The sequence below is a fragment of the Xiphophorus couchianus genome, chromosome 7 (genome assembly GCF_001444195.1).
Source record: "Xiphophorus couchianus chromosome 7, X_couchianus-1.0, whole genome shotgun sequence".
Classification (NCBI taxonomy): domain Eukaryota; kingdom Metazoa; phylum Chordata; class Actinopteri; order Cyprinodontiformes; family Poeciliidae; genus Xiphophorus; species Xiphophorus couchianus.
Genome location: NC_040234.1, coordinates 35,655,126 through 35,679,009, shown reverse-complemented (window position 1 = coordinate 35,679,009; position 23,884 = coordinate 35,655,126). Strand labels below are relative to the sequence as shown.

Genomic DNA, 23,884 nt, shown 5'->3' with positions numbered 1-23,884 from the left:
TCTAGTGAAAAATAAGGTCTTTGTTTTATCTATTGAAATTTTAAAACCCCAATTATATGACCACTCTTCTATACTATATATTGCTTCTTGTAATTTCTTAACTATAAATTTCAAGTTCTTACCCCTCTTCCAAATTGCTCCATCATCAGCAAATAATGAACAACCCATGCCACTCTCCAAATTGTCAAACATATCATTAATCATAATAGAGAAAAACAAAGGACTCACAATACTTCCTTGAGGAGTTCCATTTTCAACAAAACATTTTTCTGACAACTGTTGACCTATTCTTACTTGTATAGATCTATTATGTAAAAAATCTTTTATCCAATTAAACATTGACCCTCTAACCCCCATTTTCCTTAATTTAATTAAAAACCCTTCTTTCCACATCATATCATAAGCTTTCTCTATGTCAAAGAAAACCGCCACCACACTCTCCTTATTAACTTGCCCTTTTCTGATTTCATGTTCTAAACACAAAATAGGGTCCATAGTACTTCTACCTTTCCTAAATCCACTTTGAAATTTTGTCAAATACCCCTTCTTCTCCACAAAATAACTCAATCTTTCATTTATCATTCTTTCCATTATTTTGCATATATGTGAAGTTAACGCAATAGGTCTATAACTTGTAGGATTTGACTTCTCTTTCCCTGGCTTTAAGATTGGAACTATAATTGCTTCCTTCCATGCCACAGGTAAATAACCCCCGTCCCATATCTTATTAAAGAAATCTAATAATATCTTTTTGGATGAAATACTAAGTTTTTTAATCATAATATAAGAAATATTGTCTTTTCCTGGAGAAGAATTTTTTGCTTTCCTTAAAGCGTTGTTTAATTCAAATAATGAAAAGGAATTATTCAATAGATCATTATATTCTGTATCTACTTCTAACAGGTTAATATTTTCCTTAATAATAGAAACTCTTTTCCTTATTTCTCCTGTATTTAAATTATTGCTACTATGAATTTCAACAAATTTCCTAGCCATCATATTTGCCTTCTCCTCCTCATTTAAAGCCATTTCATCTCCATTCTTAAGAACTGGATATCCATATTCACTTCTAATTCCATTCATTCGTTTAATCATTCCCCAAATTTTTGAAATCTTTGTTTCCCTTCCTACTGTATTACAGAAATTTCCCCAATAAACCTTTTTAGCACTTTTTACCGTTCCTTTAACCAAAGCCTGTGACTTTTTATATCCCAGCAAATTCTCAAAATTCTGATTTCTCTTTAACAACCTAAAGGCTTTATTTCTGGATTTAATTGCCAAATCACATTCCTTTGTCCACCATGGTACTATTTTTTTCTTATACTTTCCTTTTTTCCTTTGAATTGTTCCATGTGCTGCTCCTGAAATAGCTTCACAAATAGAAGAGTTTACACTATCTATATCCAAATCCAAATGAACCTTTAGCAGTTTTTCATCACTTATTATTTTATATTTTTCCCAATCAACATTTCTAAATATCCATCTTTCTATATTTCTATTATCAACTTTCCCTATTTCTAAACCGATTTCAATCACAATAGGATAATGATCACTTCCTAATGTAGATTCCTTTAAAACTTTCCAATTACTAATCTCGGCAAAATTCACTGATACTAGAGTTAGATCTAGTGCTGATTCATTTCCATTTCTAATATCAATTCTTGTCCCTTCTCCATTATTAATACAAACCAATTGCTTCTTATCCATTAATTGTTCTACCACTTCTCCGTTTGCATCATTTTTATGACCCCACACAGTGCTATAAGCATTAAAATCTCCACAACAAATTAGATTTCTACCTAGACTTTTAAACATATCCTCCATTTGATCTAAATTCAGTTTTTTACATGGATTATAAAAATTTAATATCTTAATATTTTCCTTATTAATCCAGATTTCCACAGATATCCATTCTAAAGATGATCCTTTATCTACAAACCTATACTGAATCCCTTGCTTAACAAATATTACACAACCTCCTCCACTTTCTTGCTCCCTATCCCGTCTAATGCCATCATATCCTGCTATCACAAAATCTAGCTCTGGTTTAAGCCACGTTTCCTGAACACAAATAATATCTGGTTTAATTTCCAAACAGTTTATATAACCTTTAAATTCTTGACCATTTGCTATTAGACTTCTTGCATTCCATTGTAAGATAATCATTACATTCTTCCTCCACCTTGTTTTCCATCCATTTCAAGCCTTTTATTTATTAGTTCCCAAGATAAATCCTTCACGGCTAAAACTTTTTCTGCACCTTTCACTATAATTTTAATCTTTTCTGTTTTCTGTTTTACGTGATCAGTATAGTTGATTACATATGCCATGAATAATATTAATTTATCCATTGTGATTTCCATTCCAGATTGTGAAATCTGACTGGGCTCAGCCCTAATGCTAGACATTACTTGTTGATTTTCCTGAACCGCTCTTTTCTCTTGAATACTTTTTGTTGCCTCTGCATAAGTGATGTTTTTAATTGTTCTCAGCTGTTGAATTTCTGCTGCCTTTTTTCTTGCCTCACAACCTCCATACGCTACATTATGCTGACCACCACAGTTACAGCATTTCACTTGTACATCCACTCCACATTCATCATATCGATGATCTCCTCCACATTTGGCACATCTTTGTTTCCCTTTACACACTGCTGCAATATGACCATACCTTTGGCATTTAAAACAGCGCAAAGAGGGAGGGACATATGGTCTCACAGGAAAACTCATGAATCCAATTTTAACCTTATCAGGAAGGACTTCTCCTTGAAACTCCAAAAGAATCGATAGACTCTCCATTTTTTCTCCATTCACATGCTTCAACAATCTTTTCAATCTCCGAACTTCTCCCCCTTGTATGTTCTTTTTGAGTCTGTCTAAATCCTCCTCCAGCGGTATGCCAGTGATAACACCACGTGATACTCTATTTTCTCCAACAATTACTTTCTCACCAACTACTTTTTTGCAAATGTTGTCAATCTTCAAGCATTTATTCTTTTGGTCTTCAGATTTGCATTTTATCAACATGTTTCCATCTCGTAATGTTTTAACAAACTCTACCTCACCTATTTTCTTTTTTATTTCTCTTGAAACTTGTATCGGACTTAAGTTAATATTCATATCTTCCTTCCTGAATTTAAGAATTACCTTAAATTCTTCGTTTGTTACTTTCTTCCTAACCGCTCTATTTTCCTCGTCTGAGCTGCATTCTTCCAAAGTTCGCTTACTATTCTGGCTACCAATTACTCTATCCTCTTTCAAAACTTTCTCTTTACCTCTACCTCTTCCTCTTCCTACCGGAGTCCAATCGTCAAAATCCATATCATCATCCTCACCACCTCCATCTGCCTTAGTTGTCATCCTAATCCAGTCACAAACCAGTTTATGCCCGGAATCCGCCGTTTGAGCTTCTCCACAAGTCCTCACCCTCCTACTACCTACTCCTCAAAGACTCTTAAAAATCCCAGTGTCTTTTAAAAAACGAAAAATCTTCTTTTTCCCCTCAATATTATTCAGCTGATCGATCACCTTGTCAAATTTCAATTCCCTACTAACACCTAGTTCTGTTTTTAATAATCTTCTGTGACTTTCGTATTTCCTACATTTAATCAAAACATGTTCCACTGTTTCTACTTCATCACACCATCTACATAAACCAGTAAGGTGTTTCCCCATCTTAAAAAGAGTTCCGTTTAGGAAACTATGCCCAGTTCGTATTCTATTTATAATTATCTCTTCCCTCCTGTTTAATCCTCTGATCCTTTCTACATCGACTGTTTTTTGTATTCTAAATAAATGTCTTCCTTTAATTTCATTTACCCACCTATCTTCCCATATCTTCTTGCATTCTTTCCAAATTATACTTTTGCCTTCAGATTTAGATAACTTTATTTGCATAACAATATCATCTTTTTTAATTGTCTCCTTAGCCAGCCTGTCCGCTCTTTCATTCCCCATAATACCTACATGAGCAGGAGTCCAGAATAATACAACATTTTTATTTTGTTCACAGATCCTATGATGAGCCGCCATAATCTCATATAAAATATTTTGATGATTTTTTGTACGTCCCTTTCCGATACTCGTCAACGCAGATAGAGAGTCACTACAAACTATTATTTTATTCCTATTAGTTTCCTCCACCCCTTCTAAAGCTACTAAAATAGCACCTAGTTCTACCGCAAACACACTCAAATAATCAGATGTTCTTTTTGAAATACTAATCTTTAATTCAGGAATCACTATGGCTATACTGGTTGCTTCACTTTTAGGGTCTTTCGACCCATCCGTATAAATTTGCAAATATTCAATATATTTATTCTGCATGTGATTATAAAATTCTTGGCAAGTATCTAATGTTTTCCTTTTCCTAATATTTGTTAGAGTTCTGTCTACATTAATATATTTCCAAGTCCATGTCGGTCTCAAAGGCCACAATACAGTTGGACTAAATTCCTTATAATATACATTAAAAATTTTCGCTCTATTATCCCCAACCCACCCAAAACTATCCATTTGTTTCTTTCCTCTTTCCCAACACTCTCCTAATAATTTCTTAACCGGGTGATCTGCATTATGTCCCTTTAAACTTATCCAATAATTTACCATTAGCTGCTGTCTTCTAATGCATAATGGCATTTCTCCCGACTCTACTTGTAATGCACATATAGGTGTTGATTTAACTGCCCCTAAACATATTCTCATTGCTCGGCCTTGAATAACATCTAACTTTTTTAACCTAGTTTTAGCTGCTGATCCATACACCACACTCCCATAATCTATTCTTGATCTAATTAGAGACACATATATATATTTAAGGGAATCGAAATTTGCACCCCATGTCAACCCAGCTAAACATCTCATAATGTTTAGAACCTTTTTAGTCTTCTCCATAATATGTTCTATGTGATTTCCCCAAGTTAGTTTCTTATCAAAAACTACTCCCAAAAAACGAAACCAATCAACCCTTTCTAACTCTTTCCCATATAAACACAACTTCTTATCAACCCCTATTTTTTTATTTGTGAAAAACATTACTTTTGTCTTTTCAATTGAAAATTTAAAGCCCCACTCTACTCCCCACTTACTCACTTTATCTATACCTTCCTGTATTTTAACAATAAGATGGTCCACATTTCTTCCCTTTTTCCATAATGCTCCATCATCAGCAAAAAGTGACTTACCAAAACCAATGGATATTTCTTTAAAAATATCGTTGATCATAACTGAAAATAATGTCGGACTTACCACACTACCTTGAGGGGTTCCATTTTCTATTTTACATATTTCCGAAAACTGACATCCTATTTTAACTTGAATATTTCTATCCCTTAAAAAATCCCATAACCAATTAAACATATTACCTCCTATACCTATCTGATGTAATTTAATCATTAACCCTTCCCTCCATAACATATCATATGCTTTCTCCACATCAAAAAACACAGCAACAACAGTTTCTTTATTAATCTGAGCTTTTCTAATAACATCCTCTAAACATAAAATAGGATCCATTGTTCCTCTCCCTCTACGAAAACCACTCTGATACGGAGCAATTAAATGGTTTGACTCCAAATAATGTGTCAATCTCTCATTCACCATCCTTTCCATCAGTTTACACAGATTAGATGTTAAAGCTATTGGTCTGTAATTTACAGGGTTACTCTGATCTTTCCCAGGTTTCTTCAACGGAATAATAATAGCTTCTTTCCACTTACAAGGCAGTCTCCCCTCCTTCCAAATCTTATTGAATAAAATTAATAATTTATTTAAAACTTCCTCACTTACATGTTTTAACATAATATAACACACCTCATCCTTACCTGGACTTAAACTTAATGTTGGCGGACATTTTGCAATTAGGCACCTGGGCGGATATCATAGTGGAGTGAGTAGGCCGCTTAGCTTTTGTTTGAAGGCCACAGTTTGAGCTCGCTGCGAGGAGTTTCCGGTAGATTATATTTCGGATAGATTATTCTAAGTTATTGATAAAATTATAGAAGGCGTTGTTTTGATATTCTGCGGATGTTTTTTCAAGGAACGGCCGACCTCAGCGTGCCGGCGGCCATGTTGGTTAGCCCCGCTGAAGCACCTGCGGAGGAGAAACGGCGCGCGGCATTAGCATCAGATGAGGATGGATTTGAGGGGAAAATGGCGCCGAAAAGAAAATAGAGAGAAATGGAGAGTGACTTCAGTCAAGCGGGAATCTGTTAAATTCATCATCTAAAGGTAAGTGAAACAAATCCCGGACCGAGAAGACGTCGAACAAGGTAGGAGCTGCTGGGATGCTAACGCTGCTGGGATGCTAACGCTGCTGATGGACGCCAAACACTTTGGCTAAGTGGCTGCTGGTTTGGAAAGATTTCAATTAGCTGCTGATTTATATAAAATGGCTCCTTGTTTTGTTAGTTTTAGGTTTGTTGAGTTAAATGGTTTTAGATTAGCTGCTGATTTGTTACGCTAAATTGGCTCAGAAGGATTCTGGTGAGGTGAAAATCCTCATCTTAGTGAGTTTTTATGAATCTGCTGTGGATCATCTGATGCGAGAAGCTTATTGAAGTTTGACACCTTTTGATGCTTCAATAGAAAGCTGGGAAATGGAAATACAAGTTTCTGGTTGCTTTGATAGATAAAAATCTCTACAGAGAAAATAATTCAGAGGAATAGTAAACATCATCATATTAAACCTTGATAAATCTCATATCACTGAAGTGATTTGAGATTTTTAAGATGTGTTTATACTGACGCATCTTAAAACTGACCTGATGTTTTTGGGTTAAAATAAGGTTTTATACTAAGAAATGCTTTGCCTCTTTGATGAATGACCAAATGAGGTCAAAGGTCACTCAGCACATTGCGACTATGACATCTGCAGGATCTGGCATTGAATCTTTATGTATCTAAAATATTTCTGAACACTCTGGTACCCATTCTTTGTTATAATATTTTATTAATGTCATAATTTTTCTTATTTTTTATACGTATAAATAGGCCAGATTTGTGTAACGCAGACTATGCAGTTTCCCACCGGCAACAATTGTTGCTGAGTATAAAACCTACATTTTCACTAACCTAACCAACATAAAATGTAATAATTCATAAATATCATGTGTCAGGAAGGTCCAAGGATTAAAATTCATGCACTTATTTTGCAGGAAAAAAATTGGGATTAGACAGGTTAATTCAATATTTATCCACAATTTACGTCTGACTTTGTATTTGTTTTTGGGACGGGAGTGACTCATAATATAGAATATTATCGTCTAAAACTAAGTCAATATTTATCAGCAATTGACGTGACAATGATTTTGGCACTGGAATGACTCAATATACATAATTTACATTTTAACTAATATTTGAGAAATGGATATCAATGCTCATCAGTACTGTGTATTGTTAATTCAATATTAACAATTTTAAGTTGAGTTTAAATGTGAGCAATTATTTTGGCATGGGAAAGAATGCGGCAGCGTCATTTGATTTCATTTTTGATTTTCTGCACGTTGATTTTTTTGAGAGAGTTGCTCGACCTGCAGGTGTGAGGCCACAAAGGTAAAGTTGTTTTTACACCATCTTGTTTTTAGAATATGTTAGTGTTGTATCCATTCATTTTGTACAAGTAGGTTTTTCTAGAACCCATTGTTCTGTTATTTCATACCCATTTTAAAAAAAGAAAAATAGAAACTACTAAAGGAAGGAGATGACCTGTAAAAGCGACTAACCCCGTTTTCTTTTGGAGTTTAACTTTGTTTTTCTTTCAGCATCGAACTCACTTCTAGTGACTTTGCTTTCACGGGTTTTGGTTATACTTGATAACTTAACTTGGGTAAATATATGAAAGTTTTTTGTAACGTTGTTTTGAATACAGAATTGTATGATAATGTAAACATTTTCTGTAAGGGTTGGATATAATGCACACCTCATACAAATGGGCAACTTGGAGAAACCAGTGAGCCAAACAGGAATGTTTTAGATGAAGCCGTAGAAAACCTACACATGCACAGAAAAACATGCAAACACCAAATAGATATTTTAAATAATAAAATTATTTTCTTACAAACTAAACCCAAACTAAATACTTTGAGAAATATGAAGCTTTTCTCAATATTGAGACCACATCAGCATGTAATACAGACATTAACAGACACAAAGGTTTAAAGTGAGTCGTGCAATCCCTTTTTATTTTCACTAGTGCAGACAGTATAATAGATAGTAGACATTTGCTTCAAACTTATTCAAAAATAGAAAGTTAGTCTGATTCTTATAAATGGAGAACTAATGGATGTGAATTGTTTTGGGGCTTTAAGGCAATTTTAAAGGTGTAATCTGCACCATCTGAACCTTAAATCTGTAAACTGAACCTCTGAAGTCACTGAGTTACAAATATTAGGGCTATTAAAAATAAATTACAGGAATAGTCAAATCACGAGAAACCTCATATTATAAATTCAAAATGACATGAGAATAGTAAATTCAATTATCGTTGTTTGAGAACAAAGTTGAAATAACACGAGAATAAAGTCATAATAACTACTGTAGCAAAGTCACAATGTTACGAGGACAGAGTTACAAAAATAGTCGTATTGCAAAAATAAAGAAGCTAGAAATTAAGTTGTACAAAAATAATTAGAACAGTCGTAATGACTTATTCTTGCACGTGTTAACGTAATGACAATTCTCATTCTGACTTTATTCTCGTAAAATTTATTCTCATAATTGTGACGTTGTTTTTCTTGCAGCAGGCCTATTGCTCCGTCGTCCTGATTGGACCCCGTTTTTACTGTTGAGTGTTTTTATTCGTCGGGTTTTTAATGAACGTAGCGTTTCTCTCCAGAGTCACTCTCCTCCCCGTCGTCTGATTCAGTTCGCTCAGATCCACTCCGGAGTCCAAACTGGTTTCTCGACTGTCCATGGTCTGCCGTCGCCTCTGCTGCTCCGACCCGGCGTACCGGATCTCCGCGGCCGGTTTCCCCTCCAGCGAGACGAACCAGGCCCGCGGCGGCTGGGGCAACGCGACTTTAGACAAACCCATGACGGCGTGGACTGAATGTCTGTTTCCAGCGAGTTTGTTCAGCGTTCCCGGTACCGACGCCGATTCTGGCAGGCCGAAGGTCGTCCTGGATGCTGGTTCTGATCCGTCAGCGGTCCGGAGCTGTTCCTCAGTTTGGAGAGTCTGGGTGAAGCTTTCTTTCCTCTGCGGCTCAGCGGCGGTGGCTCCGTTTGTGGCTCGCGGCAGCGTGGCGGACCGGCTCCAGTCGGATTGGTCCGGATGTTCCTCCAGGTGGAAAAACGCCGGAGCGGGAAGGATCGCCACGGGTTGGTTGTAGAAGAACAGACCGTCCGGAGTTCGGGTTTGTTCCGAAGTCGCACCAATGAAGTCCAACTCATTACCATCCAATGAAACCACCACAGCGCTGGGGTTGGCGATCACATCACTGCTCTTCGCTGGAACACAGAACCCATTGCGCTGGTTCTGGTTCTGTCCAGATGTTTCAGATTCCTCATCGTCTGTGGAGGTGGTTTGGTCTTTTCTCACCACTGCTGCCGTCTGCCTCGGTTTAATCTCACTGAAATTCCTCCTGAAAACAAAACACAAAAACTAATAATTATTACAGTCTGAAAGTCTTAGTTCATCCTTTGGTTCTCCTTTCTAACTGAAATTACAATTTATTATGATAAACAGGCGGGTAAAAAACCCAAAGATTATAGTACTACTTCGACGTATTTTTATTCAAGTAAAAGTAAAAAGTAGCCATGCAAGAAATTACTTGAGTAAAAAAGTTATTTGGTAAAAAGTCTACTTAAGTACTGAGCAGCTTCCTTGAAGCTTCAAAACATCGCAAGATGATAAAAAAAAAAAGAACCTATGATAATTTGATAATCAAATTTAATATCTAAGAATTATATCATCAGATGGACCAAAATATGAAGTTAAGTGAAAATTGTGGTATTTTTAGGACCAAAATGACAATTCAGACGGGTAACAAAATCAGGCAAAAGAAAATGTTTCTAAATCAGTTTCTTTCAATAAATAATCTAAAACTGTGGTGATGTTCTCAGCAAGAGCATTAAACTAAAATGAAAGTTTTTACCTGCAGTAGCATAAAAGTCCAAACAGAAGACAGACGATGACGACAAGCGTTCCTCCAACCAGAACCACCAGGAAAAATGAATGTTGCAAGATAAAGTCAACAAGAGTCTGAAGTCCAAAGAAACCTACAGGTAATATAAAATTAATAAAATAAGTCAAATACTATTCAGAATACTTTTTATTACAAATCTTTCAGCTAGTTTTATCCCGGTTCATATCAAAAGCTTCAAATCGAAATAATTTCTCATCTCTGCTGAAGGTTGTTTTCTCGACCCTCTTCTGTTCATCTCAAACGTCCATCTTCTTAAAATTGAAGTATTTAGCGTCATTTCTATAAAGATGAAATATTTCCTCTAAGGCAATCTACCGTTTGACTCTTAAAGTTTAGCTCACCACAAATTAATGATACGATTTATTGCTGCATTTAAAACGATCCAATATTTTGCTTTTGCACCTGTTTTCTTTTTTCTTTTTATGGAGAACAGGTCCTGATGAGGGACCAGACTAAGCGCAGCCTGAAAACCCCTTATGGTGAGAAATATTTTCACCCAATATACTCCATATTACTCCAGATTTTAGGCTAAAGCTAGCTTTTGTTTTGGCTCCATTTACCCAGAATGCCTTGTGTTCTAGTCCACTTTCTGCTTTTGGAGCAGCCTCCAGTTCGCTTGCCGTTCACATATGCCTTCAGATCGCTAAAGAGTTCAAGTCAGTCGATCCGACACTTAGGTGGATTAGAGTTGGACTAAACCGGACCAAACAGGGCTGGTGTGAATGCACCCTAAGTTTGTAGTTTTTAATTTGGTCTTGCTGTGTTCTTTTGACAGGACTCAAACACATCTGAAGTGAAAACCTGCCTCTGCTGGAGGTCACAGGTGCTGCGATCCAGTATCCCAGGTGAGGAGCGGTGAAGGTCCACATCAGTTTCCCATCTACCAGCGTCATCTTTCCCAGTCCTCTCCTCATCCATCCACCTGCGGCAAAATACATCAACATGAAACCAGTTAGCATGCAGCTGGTCCGGTAGATGGATGAATGGGTGACGTATCAGAACTGACCGGTAGTTCTGCTGAAGAACCAGGCTGGAACAACGTCGGACTCCTGGAGCCCTCGGCTCTCGGGAACGTTGAGGCTGATCTGGATTGGGCCGCTGACGTTCAGCTCCACGTCTCCGGAGAAAAGCCGCACGCTGACGGCCGCCACCGGACTCAGCTCCACGCTCACGAACCCTGAGAACATCACAACCGAAGTCAGGACGCCGGATTCCTACGACAACGTGAGTCAGAACGTAATTCATTTATTTAGCAGAATTAGGGTGTTTGGTTTATTACGGTCACTATAGATCGAAAAATAGAGCACATTTCCACCAAAAACTCAAACATTTTGAGATTAATCTATAAATTCTGAGCTCCAAAGTGAAAAATGTAAAAATTTAGATTAATTTCACATTTTTTAGAAAATGGCTCATACAGTTATATATTTCACTTTTGGAGATTTTCTGAGTTTAAAAAAAGAAAATATTTGACTGTTGGAGCTCAGAAATTTCTAAGTTATTTCTAAAAACAAATTAAGCTGAAAGTTTCTGCATTTTTTTTTTAAAGTGTAGATTTACTCATTTAGTTTTTTTATATCTACAATTAAGGCCTGCACAGTGGCGTAGCACTGTTGCCTTGCAGCAAGAAGGTCCTGGGTTCGATTCCCGGCCCAGGGTCTTTCTGCCCTGCGACAGACTGGCGACCTGTCCAGTGACCCCGCCTCTCGCCCGAAACATTCGCTGGAGATGGGCACCAGCACCTCCTGATCCCACTGGGGACAAGGTGTTAGAAAGTGGACGGATGGATGGATATCTATAATTACCCGAGAATTGTACTTTTTGTATTTTTTCTTACTAATTTCCAGCGGTTGGCAACGCTAGCTAAAAAGTTAGCTACACTAAGCCTAAAATGGTAATATTAAACATTAGCTCTGCTAATGCTAAAAGGATATATCAACATAGTATTTGTGTAAAGCTAACGCTAAAGCACAAATTTCAACCAAGTTGATAACCAACATACGGAAAAACATTTTTTAAAATAATTTGGTTATTCATCTGCTTTAAATGGGACTAGGCTTGTTGTGAAATTACAGACAATACCAGTGAAGTGGGTGGAGCCAATCAACTCTGAGCTGTACCATTATAACCAATAGAAAAATTCAACTGCAGTAGCCACCTTTCAACCCAAAGGGGGCAGCACTGAGACAATTTCAGGTCAAATATTGCAGAATTATACGAATACGAAATATGTCAGGCATGACATATTTGTGTATATGTTTGCATGTTTTATGCAGATAAATTATTCAGTAATTTATCTTTTTATGCAAATAAAACAGTTGATGTAGTTTAGGTACTTTAAAGCGTTAAAGTCCCTTTCTGAAATGAAGATGGCTACCTGCTCAGTGTGGCGTGGGGATGAAGTCGTTACCTGACTTGCTGCTCACGATGCCCAGCGTGTTCAGCGAGTCGCCCTGGTCTGAGGTCAGCCGAGGAACCGTCAAGTACGATCTGATGGCGGTCAGATTCCCGCCGTGCGTCAGGTTCAGGAGCCGCTGAGGAAAACTCACTGTGGCCTGAGAAACTGCAGCTTAAACAGGAAAAATTTATACATTTCTGTCCAGTTTTCATGTCTTTACTTCACTGAGAAGCAAAAGAAACATTTCCACCACCTGCAGTTCTGCTGGTGATCAGAACCGAGTCGTCAAACAGCCAGATGTTCCCTCGAGTCAGAGCCAGCAGGGACAGAGTCACTGATGAAAAGACTGCAGGAATGATAAAACACAGGCAAAACTCAAAAACTGGAGCCTCCAGGGGGCGCTGTGGGGCCTCAGAGAGGCAGAGGGAGGATGAGGAAAAAAATACTTTTTAAAAATAGTTTTCTTAAATAAAAATATAGTAACATTTTATTTTAATGTTATTTTTGGTGATTGTTTTCTGATTGGCCAGTCAAATTCATCAAGTTAGCCTGGTGAGCAAAAAACGGAAAAGTTTGACAAGAAAAAGATCAAAAAAACAATTCAGCATGCAGAAAACCATAAGAACAGTTGGGGACAGAAAATTAACATTTGATGTGATTAATATAAAATAGTACATGTTTTCTTAAAATCAGGAGGCAATTGTAGTTGTAGGGCAGTGGCTTAAATATGTCAGCAGATGCCACCAAAATGTTAGATTTGTTCTTTGAGTTGTGGAAGTCGGTGAAGTGTGTCCGTTGAAGGACACCGTACTTGGCGTCTGTTACGGTGCGTTGGCAGTACAACGGTCAGTATTTGCTGTGAATTCTGAAGGTAAGCAATGCTGACCGCCCTCTCCTCAATGTAGCCAAATGTTACTTTTAATGTCCAAGTAGTTAGTTTTGTATCGTTTTGTCTTTTTCTTCTTTTTTTTAATATATGCTGTATCTGTTAAACAAAAAAAGAAAATAATAATAACTGCGTTAATAAGACTTATATTGACACGTAGTATTTGCTGTGAATTCTGAAGGTGAAGCCGCTGCGCTGTCGGTTGGTCCGAATAAACGGTCTGAACCACGATCTCAACCGCCGTGTGTGTCCGATTTATGCCTCAAGTTTCCTTCCGACAACCACCATTAAAGAAAACACAACGCAGAGTCTAAGGAACAGCCAGGTGTCGTCTCACACGGACAGGGTTACATAGTGAAAAATTATTTAATAAAGTCATAATATCTGATATTTTCCACCACAGAACTCATGGCCAACTAAAATGAGATGGTATGAGGCCATGTTTTATTTAATAGTGAATAAAAAACATTGTAGAAGTTCATGTTTCTTTACATATTTTGTAGCTTTGACTGAGTTTTCCATACTAGTGACGTAACCGTTAATATTTCATGTTTTAATGTTTCTCCACTAGATGGCGCTGTTTTGTTCCCTGACTGGATGACGAGTTTATGTAACGTTCATCACAGCTGAGACTTTAAAATCTACTGAGTTGTTGCATAATAAGGAACAAGTTTAGGACTTGGACTAGACCAGGGATTCCCAAACTTTTCATCACTTGGGCCAAAATTGTCGCCTCAAAAGGAAATGCATATTTCCACTGTATTTTAATTAAAAACAAATTCAAATTTTGTTTTGTTGGAAAGGGAAATGTGTAAATTGTTGTAAATCTAAAACTTACGCTTTGCAGGTTTTCCTAATTTAAATAAAGGTCTTTATGAAAAAATCAGAAAAAATTGGTCACTTCTGAGCAATAAATACAACTATTAGATAGCTATTTAAAAATGCTTTTATTTAGAAATTTTAATAAATTATTGAAAAGCAAAGTTTGTTTTTGAGTAAAAGGCACAGGAGAAAGTTACTTGGAGAGAAATACTTTGACTTTTGTCTTTCAGATATTTTGTTTTTAAAAACAAAACAAAATTACGTTTTGTTTGACTCGATGTAGTTTTACACACTAGAAATGAAATTGTGTTTAACTGTTAAATTTTAAAAATAAATGTAAATATATTCCCAAAATCGGAATAAAAATTCTACAGTGTTAATTAAAAATAACTTATTTTAATTTCTGATCATTTTGCCTTCATTAAAAATGGTCTTCACTTGAATCATTAAAATATTCTCCTAACTTATTTATTTTGTCCAAAATTCTCAAGTTGAAAGTTTTCAGGGACCAAATCTTTTTTTCCTCACCACAATTGAGAAAAAAAAATATATATATATATTTTTTAACGTGAATTATTTTAATTTTACCTGCACACCAATAAATAAAACATTTACTACTCTTTTTTTTTGGTTTACTTTTTATTTTTTACATACATAAAGTGTTTTTTAGTTTATTCAAAGCAATGAAAATATATCCAAATTTATCCACATTTGGCCAAATATAATGACTGGGCGTGTCCAAGTTTGTTTTAGAGTTAAAACCCTAGAAGTTTGTCACACAACTTTTGAGATAAAAAATATCTAAAGAATTATTGTTGTTGTAACATTTTACGTTTAAGAAGATTGAAACTTGTGTTGGAAAATCTCATCCTAAAAAGTTACACAAATTTATGGCACTCAGAACTAATCCAGGGGCCACAAATGGCCCCCGGACCGCACCTTGAACACCACTGGTTTTGGTGGCAAATTTCTTATTATTCTTAAATTGCAGTTGGGCTGCAAAAATCACTCCGATGGCCGCAAATGGCCCCCGGACCGCACCTTGAACAACCCTGGACTTGATCTTTGACTCACTGGGTTTCCTGCTGGTTTCCCACAGCAGCAGAGCGGAAATAAAGCCCTGCTTGCTGGTTGCCACGGCGACAGGAAGCCCAGCGTGGAACGGCACGTGGAGCCGGGCGTCTCCGCCGTCGCCGCTGAAGGCCGAGCTGCGTAGGGTGTGGTTGACGAAAAGCTCCACCGCTGCCTTGCTCAGTGGCCGCCCAGTCAGCATGTCGCTCACCTGAACCCTCAGGATGAAGCTGCTGCCTGTCAGAGGAGCACAAGACAAAACAAAGCGTCACATTTCCAGAAAACCTCCATCAAACTTTCACCCAGGTGAAGTCGACGCTGTGGAATCAGATGAAACTGGAGCCAAACGTTTGGGCTGCTTTTACTCTGAAGATATTAGCAAAAGTTTGAAGGTCACCTAACGCCTACACATTTATGAAATCAAACAAATGTGGTGTATGTTTATTAAGATCTTTAAAATGGTAGCCACACGACCCCCCCTAGTGGTCTGGAGGACTTCTGTGTTGATCAAGTTTGCAGCTTTTATACTAGCAGTTTAAAAAAAAAAAAACAGTACATTGCTGCATTTTTTCCCTTGCTCTCATTTGGTATTTTATTTACGGTTGCAGCAATTTTCATTTGCATTTTCTGCCTGCAGGTTTTTGCTTCTATTGTCTGTGGTTGGAACCTTTATTGTTTAGTTTTTCTGCTGCATTTCCCTTTGTGTGTGTGTTTTAGATTTTTGCATCATTCATGTTTGCAGCGTGTAACGACCAAAAACAACGTTTTAGCTGATTTTTAGAAGCGATTAGAGTCTGATGGCGTATAAAACCCGCTTTTATTATAAAAGTTGAACCTGTAATTGCTCCCCGTCTCTCAGAAAGACATTTCTGTCTCCTTCTGGTCTGCAAGCAGTTCATCCTTTATCTGCTAAAAGGGGAATTGAAGTTTAAAGAGAAGTTTCTTTGAGCAACCTGCAAATTTCACAGCAATTTGCAACAAAGAAGCCATTTTTCTTCCTTAATGAAGCGCTAAAGCTCGACTACAGCAGCAATCTGAGGCGCCGTCGCATCACAAACATCAGAGTTTCTCCTAATCCTGCTGCTGGAAGATTTGCCAAAAGATTTACAGCTACAATTACGACGCTTCATATCAGCTTTCAGGCCGAACACGACCCAATTGTTACCCCCAACAGTTAGCGGTAGCTTGTAGCCACGTCTGTTTTCAGTTTCAGTGAGAAACAAGCGAGTGCATTTGTCAGAGATGCTAACACCACTGCAGATGGACGGATGGCGGTTCTAAGAGAGGAAACGTCTCTTTTTTCCTGCTTCAGTGCCAACAGAAGGGGCAGGTCACTAAATCTGAGACAGACTTCTTTTTTTTGGTGCCAGATTACTATAATCCCTCCATTTGGCAAATTGAGCCGCAGGATGAAACGACTGTAAAAGAAGATGAAATATCATGTTTGACTAAGATGTGGCTGAAAGTGGGTTGATATGTCATTTTCATCAGAGATGATTGAAAAATCATGATGCACATGCAGGAGGGAACAGAAACGTGTCGACCAATCGATCCGACGCGACCACCAGCAGAACAGACAGATGGTCCGGCGGGGAATTATCTCTAATGACCCGCGTCGGCCCGGCTTGTGTTTCTGGAACGAGGCCATTGTTTCAGCTGATGGATGAGAAAACGACGGCTCCCTTCACAGGATTTTTATTTTATTACTGCATAGCGTTTCAGAACATCAAACCAATTTATATCAAACACAAGTAAACATAAACTTCAGTTTTTAAATGAAGGTGTTTATTATTAAGGAATTAAAGTCCACATCAACAGAAGAATTGTTTTTATGGTCAATAATCACCATGGCCATGGAGAGGGGAAAAATGGAAAGTGTATAAATTGTAATTTTAAAAATAGAAATGTACACCCAAAATTTTATTTAACCTATCAGCTGTATGCAGGCAATAACTGGTCAAAGCATTTCTAGTGCAAACTAATAAGGAAGAAGATTAGGAAAAAAATGTTCTCAGAATTACGACTTTAAGTCAGACTTTTGAGTTCAAAGTCAGAATTTAACATAATTCAATTTCAAAGATCTTATCTTCTTCTGTACAAATCAAATGTTCAGAGCATTTTTGTGCAGTCCAAGATTTCAGTTTCAAAATCTGTTCAAGACTTTTTGTGTGAGAACATCTGTACAAATAAAGTGCATGTAGTCAAAGTTTAGTTAAGAGTTAAATTAAATGTTAAATCTGAAAACAACCCTTTAGCTGATGGAGTTTCGCTGTCGTAACAGCAGCACGAACACATATAAACTAAACCAAATACTTCATCAGGTTTAATTTAAATGAATCCTTCAATATTGTATAAGAATTATTAGAAAAATTAAGCAGCAGCTCAAAAACCAAACCAGCCCACCGGGAAATGTCCCGATACTCCCGATTAAAAGGCCAGTCAGGACATTCCCAGTGGGCTGAGCTGCTACTTATTTTTACTAATTATCCTTTTAAAATAATTAAATAGCCAAAGGTTCATTTAAATTCAAACCTGATCAAGTACAGCCTGGAGAGGTGGGGGAATCACTTTCTCACACAGGTTTGGATTTATTTCTCTTTTTAATAAAAACTTTCATTTACAAACTGCATTTTGTAATTGTTTATCTTTGACTCAAATCTAAACAGGTTTGATGCTCTGAAAAACTGAGACAAACATGGAGAAAACAGAAATCAGGAAGGAGGCAAACACTTTGACAGCGCTGCGTTTCCCAGCTCATTAAACAGGAGAATCGCCCTATACTGTGTGTATTTATGTTTCGGTCAATAACCTCTCAGAAACACGAACTGGGCTGTCCTCTCTTCCCCGGAGCTTTGACTTGGCAGCGCCAAGCGAAGCGGCAGCCGGGCCGGAGGAGTGCGGCGCTGTTTGTGCCGGAGGTAACAGCACGCTCGGCTACATGTCCAAGTGATCCAGCTCCAGAGCGGATCATGTGATGATGCAGGGCGATGCACTCCTACATCAGCATGAATTAGTCATGATAAGCAAACAGGGTCACAAATCCCTCTTTCAGCTCCTCTATTGCTGTACAGAAAAATCCTGGTAAAAGTTCAGGACGGGCTTACGGGCTTGCTTTCACTCTGTTTTCTGTAAATGATAAACCAGAAACCGAACAAGATGATGAATCTGCCTGGTGAACATTTGGTCTGCAGAAATTTAAAGTGTTCAGTTTTTAGCATCTTTTCTCTAAATGCTGAAGAACTCGAATCGTACCGTAAATTATCAGCACAACAGCTTGACAGAGCAAACAAACAGATGGAGAAACCATTACTCATGAGGAACTATGGCAAGCTGTTGTAGCATATAGTTAAACTAAACTTCAGACTTTGTTGTTTTAAAGCTCAAGAATTCATTTCTACAAACGTTCCTTTGGATCTTGCAATTGGGAATTTCGGATATATTTTCCAAACTAAACTTTCACAAAAAAAAAAGGAATAAAGGAGTTTTAAGGTTTTTTTTCAGAGTGCCTAAAGTAGATGAGGCCTCAACAGACCACTTTATATCTGCCTGTTATTCAAGCATAACATGAAATATGATAGTTTCTGTCAGGCTGAATTAAATGTTTCCCAACTACTGATAAAGGTTCATGTTCAGGGCCAACCTCTTTTGATTCCATTTACCTTATATTACAGTTAATATCCTCAGAAATGTAAACAATTTCTGAACAATTTAGCCAATTTAAGATGCATACACAAAGCAGGTGACTGTTTCTCTATCGGCCGATGCTAAACATCAGATATCGGTATCGGTCTGAACCGTCATGTCGCATTTTATGCTACTTTTACATCATTGACATGAGACGTGCATCATAATCCTTCACCAGTAGTCTTTGGATGAGTTCAATGAGAATATTAGCGGCTACTATAATTCTCTTTGGAGTTGTAAACCGTTCACACAGAAGTCTGATTGTGTCAGATTAAGTTTAGTAGCACAAACAAAAAAAAATCAAATTTCAGCAGAAAATCAAAATTGAACCTGCTGTTTTAACGTTGCTGTAAACTTGCCTTTAATTCAGACCTGGTTGATTTGGGTTTTTATTGACATCCAGCACGACTGTAGACATTAACATCTGGATTGTTGGTTGTCAGAAAAATGTTCTGAAATCCTGAAATATTTGAAGCGGGGTTAGTTCTTCAGATGTTCAAAGACGTCTGAAATCAAACTCATGATTAAAGACTGTATAGCTGTATGGCTGAATTCCCAACAGTGCTGTTCAGTTTGCTTCAGTCCAACTCCAGTCTGTTTGGTCCGGTTCGTTTGTGGAGCTGTGAATGCGCAATTGGACTGAAAAATCAAACTCTGGTCTGTTTCGGTTTGGTTGAAGTGAAGTCTGGTGCAGTTCGAATGCATATGTGAACGCTATGCGGACCGAAAGCAGGCCATGGACTACAGAGCAGGAAATTTTGGGTAAATACAACCAAAACAAACACTAGCATTAGCCTAGCGTGAAATGGCTTGTGGTTTTCAGCCAAAGAGAAACTCTCCAACCGCTAAAATGTGATCCTACTCCACTTTAGTTTCCATTTCATGAAGAAGGAAGTAGCGCTCAGTGTCTTCAGTGGTTCTTGGTGCAGCGCCCCCACAGGCCAGGAGGGGAACAGGTTGGTTTGACTCAGAGCAAAGAGGAAGAGAACCCCAGCAGCTGGAGGTGGAGCAGATGATGACTTAATTTGGAAAGTTTGATCCCAAATTAAACAGTGTACCGGAATATGAGATGAGAAAACGCTCTAAATTTGCCTGAAAAGAATTCAGTTCCAGACATCCACAATGTTTTGCTAAAATAGGAAGGATAGATCTGTCAGTCCAGAATACTTGGACAGGAACACGTCCTCATATTTGAGATATCAGAGATGTTGATTTCGATCAAAAGTACCGGTTGAGTTTGAAGAGTTTATATGAAAATTACAGCCTATTTTATGATAAAACTGCTTGCCATAGAGGCTCTTTTCTATCACTTCTTACTCAGGAACAGATTAGTAGATTTGTGGGTAAATCCTCAAACAAAAGAGGATATTTTAGTCTTAATCCGATACAAATATGTAGTTTTAATGCAGATGACCCAAAATTAACTGAAATTATTAAAACATCAAAACTTATTTGATCTAAACTGGAAATAATTGAGCTGTAAAATGTGCAACATGTTTAAATTTGTAAGTAGTTCTTGCTCCAAACCTGGCAGGCCTTGCTGCTGCTGCTGTTGTTTTCTGAAGTCCTGCTTTGTGAAGTTTGTCTCATCAGCATGCAGAAGTCGTCCCTCCGTCCCCGTCAACTCTCCGTTTGTCCCTGCCGTCCCACTCACAGCCAGCGCACAGAGAACCCACTGCCACAGCCCACTCATGACCAAACACACGGCTCCGGGTTTCATCCACTGGCTGGGAAATATCTACTGCTTTACCCACTATAACCCCAACCACACTGAGCTGCAAGCTCCGCCCACTCAACCCTTCACCCCGCCCACATCCACATGTTTGAATTATTTTTTATTGTGTTGAATTCTTAATAAGACAAATAAATACAAGAAACAATAAATGTTACACAAATACCAGAGAACTAGAACTACATAATGCTTAATACTAGTGATATAAAATATAAAAAAATAATCAAAATATGATCTATTTATACAGATTACATTAGAATTGGGCAACAGGTAGGAAATTTAAGAATGATAAAATAAAAATTATGCATGTCTCTTACATAAAAATATTACTTTCATATAGCTGATAATATTAATACCAGTAATTATTTTATATGCTGTTTATATTAATATGCATGTTAATATGCTATATTTATATAAACTATATTGGTATATAATATACATATATAATCACAGTGTACTGTTTTAATATAAATATAAATACTTTTATTTCAAACAGACAAAAGTAATAATGATTCTCACACTTGAGACTAAATTAAACAAGATAATGCTAAGCTGTAGTAATGATTATATAGCGCTAATTTTAACAGTAATTTTTATATACTTTTGCTGATTATATTGTATATTTATACTTATGTAAATAAAGATAATTATTGTGATAACTGTATATCATTAATAGAAATATTAATGAATAAAAACATGTTTGTTCATTATTGCCATGTGAAATCAAATTAAACAAGACATGGCTATGCTGTGTTTCTGCTTATGCAGTGCTAATTATAGCAGTAATTTCCTTTTCTATGTGGTTGCTGTAATTAAAATGATATAAAATAAGAAATATGTATGTATTATATTGTACTATCATTATTAATACAAGCCATTTTTATTTTACATTTTTTCCATTTGAAATTAAATAAATATGCTATGCTACTGTAAATGTTTTCTTTCTCACCATATTTGCCTTTTTAATTTGACTTTACCAACTATTACATGTCATGTAAGTTAAGAATAGTTTTTATTCCATCCAGAAACTTGTTGCATGGAAATATTTATATAAAGTTATTATTTAACAAAACGTTTATTTATACATGGCTGTAGAACCGTTTAGTTTTGGCCACTAGAGGGGGCAATGCGACAACCAGTTGAGGAAAAGCAAACCAACCTTTCATCAGACTGAACTGTGGTACCAGAACCGACCTGAGGGTCCGACCCGGAGGACTGTGGCTCATTAAATCTGCAGCTTGGATCTGGGACAAACTGGAAATAAAGTCATTTCTACAGACTTTTCTGGGTTTGTTCTCCATTAAATATTAACATAGAGCCGCAGGCCGTTGTTAATTTTTCTCTTTATACTTCTATATTTTAATAAGTATTAATTCAAGTCCACTTTCAATGCGCTCCACACCTGTGTGCAGGTGCAGAGCAGCCAAAGGCAACCAGCCCCACTGGGACTTTTACCCAGATAAATGCTGAACTCTGAATTCAGCTTCACACCAAGTTAATGTTTTCCTCCAAACTCTGCTAGATTTCCACATTTTTGGGTGGATTCTTTATTCTTCCCAGGCTCATATTGTCTACAGATATCTAAAATAAACCCTGCGAAGCCTGAGCCACCGTCTGCTCTGAATACTGTCTACATAAAGATGGTGAAACAATTTTATTTTCAGGGTGATGGTGGGAAGACGGTCTGTTTTCCTCCACCTCTCAGCAGCAGCAGTGGAGTAAATTAGACTGTTTAAAGGTATTATTGACTGAATAACTCAGTGAATGACCTCTTAATAACTTGTAATTTAAAAATCATTAATCTTAATCCTTTTATTGCCTCCATTTTGAGCAGCAGTTGGTATTGATTGCATCGTGCATCGCTTGTTAATTCCTTTCTGGTTAATAAAGTGGCTAAAATAAACACAACTTGGTTCAATCCTGCTCCTGTTCCTTGGGTAGAAGATGTGAGTCATGTTTTATATATTTACATTTATTATCTGTACAATGAACGAGGTATAGTACTACACAGCTTCTTTTCATTTTTATTTTAAACCTAAGTTTAATAATGCCGTTGCCACAAAACAAGCTGTTATGTTGAAGAACTTTCAACATAATAAACAGATTTTTACCCTTTGAATGTGTTTATTTCGGATTTAAATTTATTATTTTTTGCCTCTGTAGCTGTTGGGGAAACGTGGATCGATGTAACGCCGGTGAAATAACCGCTAACAGTTAGCAGTTCGCTGCTAAGCTAGTGGGTTAGCTAGTATGCTAGCGCTGAAATGCTAACACAATAGAACGGTTATTTCGCCCTGAAACCGTAGTCTACGTAAAACTGGTTACTGCAGTAACATGTTGGATGATATTACATTGATATAAATCGCATTTGTGTGATCGGTGGACGTTAATAAGCTGACATGAACCAAAAGTAAAACGAAAATTCTCTACTGTTTGTGCTCTTCTTTATACATTTGTGAGCACAGGAAGCAGGAGATTAAAATGAACCAAACTGCCTCATGGGAAGCACCGCCACCCTGTGGTGAAACTTGGTACAACAGCTTAATTTGATATACAGTATTTCACCCCCTTTTAATTATGTTAAATGATCAATTAAACATAAATTTATCAATTTATTGCATGTTAGATTCATGATTGTGTGTAATCAGAAATCTCACAACAGTTTGACTCAAATTCTCTGCTACTTGCTCTTTTCACTCATTCTCCTTAAACCTCATTATTTAACTTATTTGCGCCGTGTTGGACGTGATTGTGGCTGAGCGTAGGTTCTGATGCCAGCGCAGGAGTGAATCCTTCCTCGGCAGGCTCCTTCATCATCACGGCTCCTGTGTGACATGGGGGCCTCAGAGAGGCAGCGAGATGACACATTTGTCCTCCCAGCTCTATTCCCCTCAGACGAAGAATAAATCGCAGTCTAAACACACAGGAGGAGGATGGATGACAGCCCGAGTCGCCAGGATCAATTTGCCACAAATTAGATACAGTGATGCTTCATTTCTCCACATAAATAGCTGCATCCGAGGGGAGTATTTTGGAAATCTGCCGGCTTTTTACTCTGGAAATCTGTGCTGCCGCCTCTGTGCTCCATCCCCAACTTATTTTCCTTTTATTAATCCTTGTTTTGAGGCACACGGCGCTGCAGAGCTGCAC

General features: G+C 37.3%; 1 protein-coding gene and 1 long non-coding RNA gene across 3 annotated transcripts; one reads left to right on the top strand and one right to left on the bottom strand.

The window, feature by feature from the left end:
- Window positions 1–8,151: 8,151 nt before the first annotated feature.
- Window positions 8,152–20,773, bottom strand: LOC114148953 (protein FAM171B-like). Of its 2 annotated transcripts, none has more exons than XM_028024472.1 (8): window positions 20,530–20,773; window positions 15,322–15,555; window positions 12,793–12,885; window positions 12,552–12,710; window positions 11,148–11,318; window positions 10,947–11,063; window positions 10,091–10,214; window positions 8,152–9,577 (listed from the first exon to the last, which is right to left on the bottom strand). In XM_028024472.1, exons 1-8 carry the CDS (start codon window positions 20,720–20,722, stop codon window positions 8,776–8,778), a joined length of 1,893 nt encoding a protein of 630 aa, XP_027880273.1. In that variant the 5' UTR covers window positions 20,723–20,773; the 3' UTR covers window positions 8,152–8,775. The 2 variants fall into 2 exon arrangements, with proteins under 2 accessions (XP_027880273.1, XP_027880274.1); XM_028024473.1 differs by having other exon boundaries at window positions 12,552–12,704.
- Window positions 10,101–11,051, top strand: LOC114148962 (uncharacterized). Its single transcript, XR_003596394.1, has 3 exons — window positions 10,101–10,220; window positions 10,575–10,620; window positions 10,917–11,051. It is a non-coding gene; the product is annotated as an uncharacterized LOC114148962 (long non-coding RNA).
- Window positions 20,774–23,884: the final 3,111 nt, after the last annotated feature.